This window comes from Elephantulus edwardii, unplaced genomic scaffold, assembly GCF_000299155.1.
Source record: "Elephantulus edwardii isolate Elephantulus edwardi_28Jun2011 unplaced genomic scaffold, EleEdw1.0 scaffold00172, whole genome shotgun sequence".
NCBI lineage: Eukaryota > Metazoa > Chordata > Mammalia > Macroscelidea > Macroscelididae > Elephantulus > Elephantulus edwardii.
The window spans coordinates 2,074,071-2,089,697 of NW_006399922.1; the positions used below are offsets into that span (position 1 = coordinate 2,074,071).

Below are 15,627 nucleotides of genomic sequence, written 5' to 3' on the forward strand. Positions count from 1 at the left end.
TTATTACTTTAAGTGAAATGTTAATGACAAATAGGCTCATGATAGTTCTGTGTGTAAAAGGAATTACTGAAGACAGGCAGTTCAATAGTTTGGGCAGTGATAAGACAAAAATGTGCTTAAGAAATACAGGTCAGATATAGCTTCTTATATCAGCTCAGGCAGATTATATTTTTGTGTGAGTATATGCACCTATATCCACAAATATGCTATTAATTTTTGCTACTTTAATTATTTAATACAGCTCCATGTTTTTACACATGCTGTAAATCAAGGGTGAGTTTTATGTGTCAGGTGCAGAGTGCAGCCACTGGAAGTGGTTTATCAGTATTCTACTGTAAAGAACAGTTCCACTGTAAGTTTGCTACACAGCATAGCAGTACCTTTCCTAAAGATCTGCAGTACAGGGAATGTGTCAGAGACTCTAAGAGGCTACTATGAAATAAATGACAGTTATTAATCTTCCTAACACATTTACAGGTATGGTTTTAAAAATTCATTACAGAGATTAGCCAGTTTGGCAGACTAAGGCACAACTGAAATTTCAACTAAAATATTCTTGGTAAATAAAAGGTTGTTCAGAATACAGTTACCAAGGATTTTTCAAGTAATCTTAAAAAGCACTATTACTATCCACTATGAGGAAGGTGAAGTTCAAAAATCTGTGTTCATTCAAGCCTACAAGAATGAACATGTATATATAAGAAAAGTCTTTGGTAATGAATATTTATTGCACCTTTGTTCCAGGTATATTACTATTCACATTTAACCTAAAGGGAAAATTGCCAAGTTAGCCCTTTTAAGAATAAGTAGGACATAAAATTTAAAGTACTTATGGCTAAATGGCAGTGCTAGCTAGATACTGATCTTCAAGTCTGTGACTTTGAATATATAGAAAAATCACAGATTTGAGATGAATGCATAAAAGTATCTTAACACAAGCATGATAAAAGCCTTATAAGTTCCTGTAGAATGTAATCTGAAAGCTTCCAGAAAACCACTTTCAAAATAGCTCTGTTGTGAATGGATTGAGAAATAAGTGTTACCTTAATTAGATTTTCCTACTGTATGAAATGGATAGATTAGAAAAAATTCGTGTCAGTCACATCAAGAATCCAGTTGTTAAAAAAATTTTCTTTACTTGCACTCCCCTACCTGCAGTCCTAATCAAGAACATTTTTAAAAATAGTACAAAAAAAATAGATTCCAACCAATTGCTTACTGGTTAAATATATACAGAAACTTAAAGGAATAAGAGTTACAAAGTATTAACTTAAGAAAAGCACTTATCAATATGGAGGGGGAAAGTCAGGATTCACTTTCATCAATGTCCTTATCTGGGTCTTGCTCAGCAGCTTCCTTTTCCTGTTGTTGCTTCTTCCAAAGTTTGGCCATAGCCAGGAGCTTAAGGTTGGGTTGGTTAGCAGCATCTTCTGGAAAGATGTAATCATAGTATTCCTCCCAGCCTGCATCAGACTACAGAAAAAAAGCAAACAATTGAAATAGAAGCACATGTGTCTGAAAGACCCACATTTTGGTTATATTCAAGGGAATTTTCACTGGGAAACTCAGATTGCAAATCCATCTTTTCTCCATTTTCTAAAACATCAGTTTAGAGAAACAAAAAGGGCTGAACCCAAAAGAATGGGAGTGAATACATAGCTATCAAGTTTATATTTGCAACTGGAGCTTACTTCTAATATCTATTTGCAAAAATATAGCCAACTGGGAGTGAAAACCTGTTCAAAGGAAATTTTAGAAATAGAAGTCTAGTTTCTCTTGTCCTTGACGCAGCACTGAAGAATGCCTACAACTCCATCAGGGAGTCCTTAAATTTTCAGTGATTTAAGGCAGCCTAGCCACAAATACATACATCTTTATACTGACTCCCTGCTTAACTGGTCATCACTTATTTCCCTGCCCTGCCCTGCTCTCATTTTAGCCTGATCTGGTTTATTGTCACATCATTTGCTTCATTTACAGACAGGCTCTCACTGATTTCTTCTGTCTTGAGTCACCTATAGAGATAACCAATTGATGACCTGGTCATGTAATTTTGTATGTAAAAGCTTTCTGTGGTTCTCAGCAAATTACTTGATAGAGCCCTAAGCTGCTTTATGGATGGGCTCCTACTATAAAATGGTAATAGTTTTTGTTGGTTTTTTTTTTTTTTTAATTCTACAATAGTTCCAATAAGCATACTGGTTCATTTCAGCAAAAGTATGGAACACTTCATGATTCTACATGTCATTCTTGCTCAGGAGTCATGCTAATACTAAAGCTAGCTTGTTTCACTCTGACTTGTATAAGACACTCTCTGCCGACCTTCTGCTCTCCAGCCCTGGCTGGACTCTGTTGTACTCACTATCTGCACAGGAGACAAATGGAAACGACATCCTGAGAATGCACATTTGACATCAGGTGAGCTTTCTATTCACCTGCTATGGGAGGGCTTAGCTCTTACCCCATCATCAGCCTGGACCTTTCTCCTCTTCTTGACTTTTTCTGGCATGAGCTTGTCCACTCTCTCCTTATCATCTAGGCTTCCAAATTCATCTTCAAAGCTTCGCCAAGATTCTAGCAACATAAGTCTCTCCTCTTTTTCTTCACAGTTTCGCATGGTTTTGTTAGCTTCTTCATAAATTTGTCTGCATTTAGCCAAACTTCCTTCTTTGCCTGAAGACAGTTCAAACTGAGCAAAGCTGATCCATACCTTGGAAAAAGTTATTTTCAAACCAAATTAGCCATTTCATTGAGAAGCAAGAATAATGAGTTTCTGACATCTAAACAAACATAGTCCCAGTATTCTGTAAGTACAAACTGCTTCTATTTAGGTATCTGAAACAGTCTTAAAATTCTGATGAGTTTAACCTTTCATCTGTGATACTAAACTTATTTATATGAGGTATAAACACTAGCCTAATAGAATCTTAACATTCCAAAGTTCAGAAATTGTTTCTCATATTTAAAAGAAACCATTCTAAATTAATGAAAACACACACACACTGGAAAACTTGATATAATTCCCAATTTTCATTTGAAATGTCATACTGAGAAAACATGCAGAGTACAGATACCTTGACGTGTTGTGTCCGCTGAAGCAATCGCCGATAAAGATTGCGTGTTCTTTCTGTTTCTTCCTGCTCAATTTCAAAATCTATGTATGACTTCCAAAGCACCTAAAGAAGAGAATTTAATGTTAGTCTTACAGACATCCTATCACTCTAATCTTATTTAAAAAATACTACTATATGTTTTCTGTGCAGGTTTACACCATAGTTTCTGTTTCCATTGATGTGATTTCCTTGCCCTTATTTTCTTTTCTCTTTACTCTTCACCCCCCCACCCCCTCACTTTGTATCCTAAACCCAGAAAGTACTGTTCTGAGTGGAAAAGAACAGAGGTCTTCATATTCCAAAACATATACAGTAAGATGACTAATAATAATACTAGGAAAAAAATATACTGGAGAAACTGCCTACAATCATAATTAGAATTTGTCACGGCATAAGAATGAAAACTGTGGCTCTGACTTTAGGCTTAGTGGGAACCCCTTGTGTTAGACCAACCCAGGCAAGACTATAAAGGGATAATCTCACTCTGTCTTCCAGATGGGCTGCCTGCTTTCTTTTCCCTGGCCTGTCCTTGCCCCATTACCTTCAGCCATCCATGTTTGTAAAAGGGAGGAAGAGACTCGGGTTAGATTGCCAACCTGGGGCTTTTACTCCAGTACCTGGCTGATGGGTGGCTCCTGCCCCACTCCTGCCTCTGCCTTTAGGGTTGCTCCCACCCCACACCTGCCTCTGCCTTTCTATGGAGAAATAACAGGCAGAACTCCTGAGTGGGACACAAAGCTCCTCACCTCGGGCATGTCCAGGCGAGGCTGACTGATGGCCAGCTCGTAGATGGCTCGGGCTCGTTCAATATCCCCAAGGATGGTCTCTAATTCTGCAAATTTAATCCAAGAGGTACAATTTTCAGGTCCAAACTCCAGGAACTTTTCATAAAGTTTCCGGCATCTGTCAAATTCACGAAGCTGTAACTCCAATTCTATGTAGCCTTTAAATAACTTGTTCTTTGGACATTTGCCTATGGATGTTCCCTGGAAAAGAAATGACCAGATAGATCACTATGGCACCTCAGTGAGATCACTGTATGCCAGACACTGTTTCCCTTTTCTGGAGGCTGGCTGTCTTGAGATGTCCCATATAAACATGACAGGCTGGTCCTACCCTGTTGTGCTCCACACCGCTCATGCTGGACACACACACACAGGGACAGACAGATAGACACACTCTTCTAATGGATGTTTGTGTATATGGAGCTCGAGGGTCTAGTGGTAAGAAGCTGTACTGCATCTTAAAGACATGGTTCGAATCACCAGCTGTTCTGCAAGAGAAAGATGGGATAGTCTCCTCCCACGTGATTTACTGCCTCTGAGAACCAACTGTAGGGTCAGTTCCAGCTTGATGACAAAATAACATTGACACACACACAGTACATTTAATAAAATTTTGCACTAATTCAGATTAAAAAAAATACCTGTTGCTGAGTAGTTAAAGAAGTTTCCTCTGCTGAAACAAAATATGTACTTGGCTGCTAAGGAAAAGGTTGGCAGTTTGAACCCACAGCTACTCTGCAGGATATAAATGAGGCATCCTACACTGTAAAGATTTACAGCCTTGTAAATTGTCCCGTAGGCTTATTTATGAGTCAGCACTGACTTGATGGAAGTGGGAATAAGAATAATTTTAAGCATAATCATCTATTTTTTTTTAATTTAAAGGATACGTATTTTCTAACATATCCTGAGTTACAAAGGTGTAATATTTCTGTTGCTTTTTAAAACAGGAATTGTGAAACCTGTCAGCACTAGGTTTTAATTTCTTGTAGAACCTAAAGGAGTGCTGGTGGTGTAGTGTTACATGTTGCCTTGCAACGCATAAGGTCAGTTTGAGTCTACCATCTGCTCCATGAAAAAAAGCTGGGCAGTCTCCTGGCATGAAGACTGACGCCTCTGAAAGCCCATGGAGAGTCGCTGTAAGTCAGCATCCACCTGAAAGCAGGGGCTTGATTCTGGTTTCTGCTTCTCCGTGAACTCTGCTTCAATTCCTGTATTTACTTACCAAAGCACTTCGGGCAAATGGTAAATTTTTCTGTCTTATTTCAAACTGTGCATACAGCAACCACATTTTGGCAAATGTGAACTAGAAAACAAAAGCACAAAACCATCTAGCTTAATGGATCTGTTTAAATGAAACGGAATTAAATATAAATTAAAGGGTATCGGCATTCAGTTTCTCCAAAATCTCATTAGTAGGGAGGATTTATCTTGCTCTTTCACAAGCAAAGAGGACTGTATTTATTTCACCAAAGTTAAAGGAAACACACCAACATTTATGATACTGCAAGAAGCTGCCCAGTCCCACTGGCATGGTTTTGATTTTCAGCACTGTTAGTGAGCTGATTATCTTATCACTATGTTAGAAGGCAACCCAGTCAGAATTTATAAGAAACAGTGTGGTCTCTTCTCTTTTGCTAGGAAATATGGATGAGATAGCATCTCGACCATCGACAGAATGTGCAGATGTCCATTCTGTGTGCAAAACTCCACTTGCAAAAGTACAGGTTGTGCAGGCTCTGCATGTGTACTGCTGCTTGGCACCTTTGCTCAGATTTCCATTGGCTCTCTGACTTACATATATGAACTATCCTCTCAATTGGATTGCAAGCGTTTTTCAGAGGTAGTATTTTTTTCTATTTTACCATTGCTGTTGAGAATATACACAGCGGAAAACCCAACAATTTAACAATCATCGTATATTGTTAAATATTTTTCCATGGTGCCTACCAGAAGGGAATAGTCAATAAGTAAATATTTCATTGAATGACTTCAGGACTTTGACCTGTCTGAAAAGGAACACTTTTAGAACAAACTTACCTTTTTGTGAGGAATTAGTTCTAAACAAGCTTTATATACTTGTCTTGTCCTCTCAGGATCCTGTAATAGGAAAAAAGTTTTCATAAAATATGTAATCTATTGTTACTACTAATTTTATATCTAACTTATAAAAATGAACAATGCCAACAATGAATATGCTTTCACAAGTTGCTGTTTTCAAGCTTTACTCTCATTTATGATGAAAAACAAAGTGAACCATGTTTGGCCATGGCTTAATAAATCACTAACAACATAAACATTAAACTCTAAAAACTACTTTGTAAAAAGGCTTTTTGCCTGACAGAAGAAACAAAAATGTTTTATTCTGATTAACAGCACAAATTAATAGTTTACTGTTAATTTAAACAGAACCAATTCTGAAAATGCCACCTAATTTTCACCAGAAGCAAGACATGTACAATTCAGTACGATCCTAATTAATGAGAAAACCCCGGAAAACATATAAGGGTAAGGTGCTCTGGTGGCCTAGCCTATAGGGAGCTGCAATGCTAACCCAAAGGCCAAGCTTCTTGGCTAGTTAAGATCTACCAATGGTTCTATGGGAGACAGGAAATCTCCTTTGTATGATTTACAGTCTCAGAAACACATTAGAAAGTCAGCTGTGAGGTGGTTTCTACTTGACAGCAATGAGAGTTTTTAATCAAAGGGTCACAGTTCGCTTCAGGTTTGACCTAAGTGGTATCTCATGCCTCTGAGGTTAAAAACAAATAGAACTTCAGGTGTGCTCACAAATATATATGCTAAAATACTGAAGGTTGAACAGAAGCTTTTAGCATTAAAACTCCATTCCTTCAAGGATTGTAAATATTAATTACTACCCACAGCAGATGAGTTATCTCTTCCCATACAGTTTATAGCCTCAGAACCCACTGGAGGACAAGCTCTGGATTGGTTCCCAACGGATGGAAATTACAGAGAGGCAGACATATATACCCACAACAGGAGACATGTATGTATGGGGTAAGGAAGCCACAAACGACTGAAACCCATCTCCATCTTTCACCTTTGCCTCCAACTCTTCATAGAGTGCATAGTTGACCCAAAGATAGACATAGCGCTTCCAGTGCCTCTTCTCCTGGATCGGTGGCACATTGGCAATGGCTCTTTCGTAGACTTCCCGCACAGTTTCTGCTTCTGCATCACTTTCCACCAGGCGTAAGTAATCAAACCATGCATCATAATTGTGTGGATTAGCCTAGAAACAAAACTAACTTAATAAACACATACAAAAACAAGAGTTCCCTTGCTAGGTGATGTGTTAACCAGATGGAGGCATATGACTGATTTTCTACAGAGAAAATTTTTTCTACATTTTACAAGATCTTTTCATATGGCCATTCTTGAGATTTCATAAATAAGGAAGAATAAGGAGTCTAACAGATAAATGACTAGTGATGTGTCCCACAGTTAGGCTCTTTTCATCTCAAATCCCCACACCTAGGACAATGACTTAATAATTAGTGTCTAAGAAATGTGATATAAGTGATTACATATAATTAAATGCACATTTAAAATTGCAGTGCAAACATATCCTAATAATTGTAAGACCACACTTTTCAGTTACCAACCATTTATTTTGAACACCTGTCTCTTCCTGGCTTATTACCTCATTGATGTTATGTGCTGTCAACTTGCCTGAAGCCCATAATGCCATAAACAGTAGCTCTGAAACCAGCCCTATCCTGAGCCAATCTCACTGTGTCCAACACACCTACTCCCATTACCCCAGTCACTGTGTCAGTTCTTCTCCTGCGTCAACCCTCCACCCTCCCAAGCATGATGTCCATTTCCAAGGATTGATTCCTCCTGGAAACATACCAAAATTAGGTGAGAGAAGAGTTTTAAAATCATTGCCTATAAGAAGCAATCTGGTTTCACTCTCTCCAGGACAGATTACCTCATTAAACACTAGTTAAATCTCTGTGTGGAGATCTCTTAATCCATTTGACTAAAAAACTATTTAAAAATACACAGGAGATGGAAATGAAACTTCCCTGGGAATAGGTCCGTCCATTTGGCAATCCTTGCCTCCGTGGCTGTGGAGACATCCCAGGGGCCAAACAGGACAAGAAAATTTGGGACACAGTTACAAGTGGGGGAAAGACTTTCTGAGCTTTCTGTGAGACGGAGGGCTGACTTGAGACCCCCATGCACACAAGTTGCTTGAGCTGGCAGCTCTGATTTCACACCCCTCCAGAGAAAAAGGAAGATATTAAGCTTCAGGAGAGTAAGAGGTGAGATACTACCACCCAGAGTGAATCCTATGGGGTGCTTGTGAGGAAATGGGATTGAAAATTTCCTGGGGATAGGTTCCTCCATTTGGGGATCCTGCCTCCACAGCTGTGGGGCCATCCCAAGGGCCAAACAGGAAAACAGAGTTTGGGACACAGAGCCACAAATGGAAAAGACTTTCTCAGCTTTCTTAGTTGGCACTTTGAGCTGCAAAAAAAGAACGTTGACTTGGACCCCCCTGACTGCTCGAGTGGAGCACCTGGTTTCATACTACTTGGCCACTCTAAAGACAAAGGAGGACAGTTTGAGAATTTGGGGGACTACATTAAGGCTGCTGTGCAGGACAGAGAGAATCTGAAAGACATTAGGAAAGGCAAATTTTCCCAGAAAGGACTTTGAGGAGGGTGAGTGGCTTACCCCATGTAATGACCATTTTAACCAAGCAACTAATAAATAACATCATAAAGATAAGTACTATAACACTTATGCAGACACAATAGAAATGGCCTAACACTGAGCAAGAAAACCTTCACATAATGCCAAAAAGCAGCAGGCAGCTTCAAACACGGTGAGAAAATAAATTAAGCCTTCTTTAAAAATAGTGGAGAATATTGCAGACCCAATGAATATCCCTGAGTCAAGAAGGCAGATGATAAATGTTGATATGGAGACATTCAAACACCTACAAAAGAATGTACAAATAATGGAAGAAACAATGGAAGCCACAGATAAAGGGAATACCTTAGATGTAGAAAACCAGAAGAAATAGACTGAAGACGAGTTACTTGAACAGCTATGGAAGAAAGTGAAAATGATGAAAGTAACAATGGAAAACCACCAGGCAAACACTCCAGAGATACAGAACCATAAGAAATGCATTGATGAGGAAGAGAAAATTGAAACTACCGATAAAGAGGTACAAGAAATTAAAGTCCTTACACTGTATAGAGGGCACAGTAAACACAGTACTGGAAAGAACAGAAATACATGAAAACAGTAGAAGTGTCCAACATGTTGGAATGATAAAAAAGTAGAACAAAAGAGATGGAACAGTCAGCTGGATGAACCTCAATGGAAAAATTTTAGAAGAAAAATCTGAGATGAGACATAAAGAAAATGAAAACATTGGAATAATTTGGGATGACAAAAAAAGGGAACAATAAACATATGATTAGAATTTCAGAATATAAGAGGGAAATCACAAAAAATTGTGGAAGAGGTATTAGAAGAAAACTTCCCACGTATTAGGAAGAGTGAGGAAATCCACATTCAAAATGCTGAGCAAACACCAAAAAGACCAGACCCCAAAAGAAAAACATTAAGACAAATCACAGTCAAATTCTCCACAATAAAAGATAATGATAGAATACTAAGACAGCACAAGACCAGTAAGATTAAATTCTGATTTTTCAGCAGAAACCATGTGGGCAAGAAGACAATAGGATAGAATTTAAATAAGGTTAAAAGAAAATAATTGTCAGTTGAGGATCCTGGACCCAGCAAAGCTGTACATGAAGTATGAAGGAGAAATCACATCCTTTGCAGAAAAGAACTTAAGGAATTAGTGAAAACAAGACCAAAATTATAAAAACTTTTAAGGGAAGCTTTCACATACATAGACACCAAAGGAAAGTGGATGGACCACAGTAATAAGAAACAACAAAAAACCAAAACACAGCAAAACAGAAAAAAACCCTGGCCTGACAATAATCACACTTAATGTAAATGGACTAAATGTACCAATCACGAGAAAAGGAGTAGCAGCATGGATAAAAACCCGCAAAGCCCATCAATATGCTGTCTTCTAAGAAACAGAAAAATAATATCAAAGGCTGGAAAAAATACACCAAACAAACAGCATCCACAAATAAAAATAGGAGTGGTGATACTAATCTGTGATAAAATAGACTTCAGAATGAAAAGCATCATAAGAAGTACGGGAAGGCACTACATAATGATTAAAGGCTCAGTAGATAGATCAAGAAGACATAACATTGGTCAATATCTATGTACCTATAAACTATATAAAACGACAAGAAATTGACTGCCTACCCAATAGTGGTAGGAGACTTTAACATACCACTCTCACCAAAAGGTAGATCAAATCAAAAGAAACTTAACAAAGATGCAGAAGATCTAAACTATACTTTCAGCCAACTTGACATTGTGAATGTATTCAGAGTACTGCACCCAACTAAAAATTCATTTTCTTCTCAAGTGCACATGGGACAGTTTCCTGAACTGATCACTTATTAAGGCACAAAGCAAGCCTCAACAAATTAAAAAAACATTAAAATAATGCAAAGTATCTTTTCAGTCCACAATGCCATAAAACTAGGAATAACAACAAGAGGGTAAAACTTCTAAAGCCATCAAAGTGGAAGCTAAATAATCCTGCTAGAACACAACTGGGTTACAGAAGAAATAAAGAATGAAATAAAAAATTCCTCAGAACAAACAATGAAAGTACAATGTACCAAAACCTCTAGGATGCAGCTAAGGCAGTCCTCAGGGGACAGTTCATAATGACAAGCAAACACATAAAAAAGTAAGAAGCAAAATTAATAATTTAACTCAATACCTTCATCAAATAGAAAAAGAACAACAATCTAACACCTCAGCCTCTAGAAGAAAGGGAATAAGAACAAGAGTTGAAATCAGTGAGATAGAAACAGAAATAATTGAAACCATCAATAAAACCAGGAGCTGGTTTTTTTGAAAGTAAATTTTTTTAAAAATAAAACTGACAACTATTGGCAAACTTAACAAAAGATAAAAAGAAGACACAAATAGCTTGATTAAGGAATGACAGAGGTGACAGCACAACAGAACCAGAGGAAATGAAATCTATAGTATCAGAATATTATAAAAAGCTCACAGCTTCAGTTTGCTCGGCTCCACAATCAACACTCTTGGCACCAGCAGTCAGGAAATCAAAAAGCGTATCGCAAAGGTACTCAGAGCCAACAGTGTCTCTCTGGAGACTAAGGTGCGCCTGATACAGGCCATGGTATTTGCAATCACTTGTTATGCATCAGAGAGTTGGACAATGACTAGGGAGGACAGAAGGAGAGTGGATGCTTTTGAGCTGTGGTGCTGGAGAAGGGTACTGAATGTACCATGGACTGCCAGGAAAACAAACAGATTCATCTTGGAGAGGATTAAACCAAGCTACTCCTTGGAGGCAAGATTCTGGGGCTTCGTCTGACATACTTTGGACATGGTGCCAGGAGGGACGGGTCCTTGGAGAGGGACATCATGCTTGGGAGGGTGGAGGGACAGCGCAGGAGGGGAAGACCCTCTATGAGATGGATTGATTCGGTGACTGGGGTAATCGGGATGGGTGTGTCAGAGGCGGTGCGGTTGGCGCAGGATAGAGCAGGGTTTAGGGCTGTTGTGCATAGGGTCGCTATGAGTCGGAAACGACCCGACGGCACATAACAACATACTCTGGTAATTTGAAAACTTAAGAGGAAGTGGGACAAATTCCTTGAAACTCATTCCCTACTCAGACTGACAAGGACAGATATTGAACCCTTGAACAGACCCATCACAAAAGAAGAAACTGAGCAGGTCATAAAAAGACGCCCCCACAAAAACAGTTCTGGAACAGATGGCTTCATGGCTGATTTCTACCAAACATTCAGAGATTTATCACCAATTGCACTTAGATTATTTTAAAAAATAGAAAAAGGAACATTCCTGAAACATTCTATGAAGCAAGCACAATCCTAATACCAAAATCAGGCATAGATATTACCAAAAAGACATATAGACCAATATCTCTCCTGAACATGTTGTCTTTTTGTTGTTGCTTGCCATCAAGTTGAGCGTGATTCATAGCAGCTCTATGAACAAAAGACCTAATGCCTTTCCATAACTATTGTCATTTCTCCAAGTTCATAGAGTTTCTAGAGGTTTAGGAAGTGGATGCCACTCCTGCTTCCAAAGCTGTTTTACAACTGGGAGCTCCACCAAACACTGTCCACATTGGGAAACCATTCTGATATTTGATACCCCAATGGTACAAGCAAGGTTCAGCATCACAGCAACCCAGGGTACTTCATACTGCACACTGACAAAGAGTGGTGTACAGGAAGAGTGTTCCTCCAGATATAACAGCACAAGGTTGACTTAGCAGCAGTTAATTGTCAAGTCAAATGCAATTGAGAGTTAAGTTTTGCACTAAAGGCCTGAACTCTGTTCTATAACTACCTTCATTTCTGTACATTTATAGAGTTTAGAGAGTGTGTAGAGTTTATAGAGTTTGTAAAGTTTCCAGAGGGCTCTAGTTTAGGAAGTGGATGCCACTCCTGCTTCCCAGCATAGAGCAATCTGGAAGCTCTTCCAAACACTGTACATAATGGGTAGTCATTATGGTATTTGACAAGACTAGAGAACAGTGTGCAGCATCACAGCAACACCAAGTTGTTCAGTTCAGCAAATAGACAAAAGAATGCTCATGAACACAGATGGAAAAATACTTAATTAAATCTTAGGCAACAGAATCCAAAAGCACATCAAAAAAATAATTCATCATGACCAAATGCGATTCAAAACAGATATGCAAGTTCAACATAAAAACAATCAATATAATCCACCACATTAACAAAGCAAGTAAGAACAACAGTATGATCTTAGCAATTGGTGCAGAAAAGACATCTGACAAAATCGAACCCAATCCTCATTCCTGATTAAGACACTTAGAAGGGAATTTCCTCAACATAGTGAAAAGTATATATGCAAAACCAAGAGCCAGTATCATTCTCAATGGAGAAAGGCTAAAACCATTTCCCTTGCGAACAGGGACCAGACAACTATGCCCTCTTGCCACCACTTCAATATTTTAATGGAAGTGCTTGCTAGGGCAACACAAAAAGGGAAAGAAATGAAAGGCATCCAGATCAGCTAAGAGATGGTTAAACTGTCACCGGGATCCACAATCAACACTCTGGCACCAGAAGCCAGGATATTAAAAGATGAATTGCACTAGGAAAGTGCTGTCAATAGACCTCTCCAGAGTACTGAAGAGCAATGGTGTCAGTCTGGAGACCAAGGTGTAGCTGATACAGGCCATAGACTTTGCAATCACTTGCTATCCATCAGAGAGCTGGACAATGACTAGAGATGACAGAAGGAGAACAGATGCCTTTGAGTTATGGTGTTGGAGAAGAACATTAAATATACAATGGACTGCTAAAAGAATGAACAGGTTCGTCTAGGAGAGGGTTAAACCAGGATGCTCCTTGGAGGCAAGGATTCTGAAGCTTCACCCGACATACTCTGGACATGTTGCAAAGAGGGACCAGTCCTTGGAGACAGATGTCATACTCAGGATGGTGGATGGGCATCACAGAAGAGGAAGACCCTCGATGAGATGGATTGATTCAGTGACTGGGGTAATGGGTGTAGATGTGTCAGAGACAATAAGATTGGCACACGACAGAGAGGGGTTTAGGTCTGTTGTACATAGATTTGCTATGAGTTGCAAGCGACTCGACAGCACATTACTGTAAAAACAGAAGGATAACTAGTACATCATGTGTGGGGACTCAGGGTGAGGATGGGTGGGGTAAAACTACAGGGTTGCACAATTTGGTGGGTGGAGGGAGGGGATGATGTTAATGAGGACTTGGCGGGGATCTGAAAAGACAGGGTAATGATGGACAAGGTCCAATGATTGATTTTGTAAAACAATTCATGAGATTGATTGTATGAAACACTATATGAAGAATAGTGTGAAACACAAAGTTATCTGAAATTTGTGAGTAAATCAATATAAAAGAAAAAAACCACAACAACCCCCAAATGAACCATATAGAATAGCAAATGAAAAGTGTTCTATCATAGATTGTTAATACCAAAACAGCTTGAAGCAGGTTATAAGAATGGACTGGTATGACAGCCACTTCTCTCCTTTAAGCAGTTAAGATAAAAGAGGATATGAGAAACAGGGTATGTGATTTTCTAAAATTTGGATTTTTGATTCTTTTGTCTTCTTTCAGAAGCTATGGATGGAGTCCAGATTTTTTTTACTCAGATTCTCACAGCCAGCAATCTCCCACCTACTTTTCAAAATGTGAGACCACACAAACCTCCGAGTTGCCTGCTGTGTGGTGCTGTCAGTTCACCTGTGCCACCTGACGGGAACAACTCCTAGTTAACTGCAGATAAGCCAACAACCACAGAGCCAGTAGGAGCACTAATGGACTACACAGCTTGCTCTAAGTAGTACCAGTCAACACATCAAGTCACCTGCAGTTACCCAGCACACACCTTCACTTCTTCTTCATACTGAAATCTCCGTTTGCTCACGATGATATCCTCAATGCCTCGTCTATCACCAAACTTCTTCTCAAAGATGGTATAATTTTTAAAGAGTTCTTGGGCCTCTTGTTTTGAAATTCTGTCCAGGGCATACTTGTAGATCACACGCACCCTTTCAAACTGAAAAAAACAAAACAAAACAACCCAAACAAACAAACAAAAAAAAACCCCTTCTTACTTTCTTGTTTTTAATTTTTAAAAAAATTTTTATTTTATGTGTGTGTGTGTGTACTGTCAAATCAGATCTGACTGGTACCGGAGGAGATTGCCCTCCTTCTCCAGTGGAGCATCTGGTGGATTCAAACTGTGTGCCTTCGAAATTGCAGTGCAGCTTCTTGTCACTAGGCCACCAGAGCTCCCTCCTTCTTACTTTCTAAAACACAGGAAGTCACAACTTGGTAATAGTGACACAAAAGATTAATTTTAAGTTCTATTTTGGGAAGAAAGGCTGACAGTCTATTGGTAATCAGCTGATTACAGTCCCACCTCACAATGGTATAGTTGTGGCAGTGACAGGAAAGGCCCAAGAGAGGCTACATGTCCCATAGCTGTGTATCAACCTGGAGGCAACAAAGTTACATTTCTGAAACTCCAAAATGCCCCAAATAGGACTTTTCTTCTGTCTATGGAACTTGTGGAGCGCATTTGGGTCAGAAGGGGTTGACATTCTCCTTTGACCCCCACATTTAACATCCTCTGCTAGTTGTACTTCTCAGGGGTGCTCAGAATTATTAAGTGTAAAGCAGAAGTTTGGTTTCTCCCCACCAGCCTGGTCTTCCCTGGTTTTCCTTGTAGCAGCCACCACCTAGAGTCACACATTTGCTCCAACAAAGACCCAGAAGACCTTTCATTCCTCTGCTGTCCACAAGCCTTCTACCTCCTCAACAGAGCTATTCCCTTCTCCCCACCCAAAGTCAAGCAACTGGCTTTTCTCCCTTGAACTGTTTCAAAAGTCTCTTCTGGACATCCTGCAACCACGTCTGCAGCCCCTCCCCCCACCACTAAAGAAAGCAAGAGGCTTTCTTTTAAAATGTAAACTAGGTCCAAATCATTCTACTCTGATTTGAAAGTTTAATTTTTAGACAAACCACACAATTAAGAGTTACACA

The 15,627-nt window shown here is 39.2% G+C and overlaps 1 protein-coding gene across 1 annotated transcript in view; it reads right to left on the reverse strand.

Moving 5' to 3' along the window:
* Positions 1-1,305: 1,305 nt before the first annotated feature.
* Positions 1,306-15,627, reverse strand: part of LOC102848583 (crooked neck-like protein 1-like) — a 29,912-nt gene continuing 15,590 nt past the window's right edge. Inside the window, exons 7-14 of the mRNA XM_006895648.1 lie at positions 14,468-14,638; positions 6,963-7,154; positions 5,939-5,998; positions 5,124-5,204; positions 3,860-4,099; positions 3,075-3,176; positions 2,462-2,710; positions 1,306-1,473 (exon numbers count right to left, since the gene is read on the reverse strand). Coding sequence (XP_006895710.1) covers positions 1,306-1,473; positions 2,462-2,710; positions 3,075-3,176; positions 3,860-4,099; positions 5,124-5,204; positions 5,939-5,998; positions 6,963-7,154; positions 14,468-14,638 — 1,263 coding nt within the window. The remainder of the gene's footprint in view (positions 1,474-2,461; positions 2,711-3,074; positions 3,177-3,859; positions 4,100-5,123; positions 5,205-5,938; positions 5,999-6,962; positions 7,155-14,467; positions 14,639-15,627) is intronic.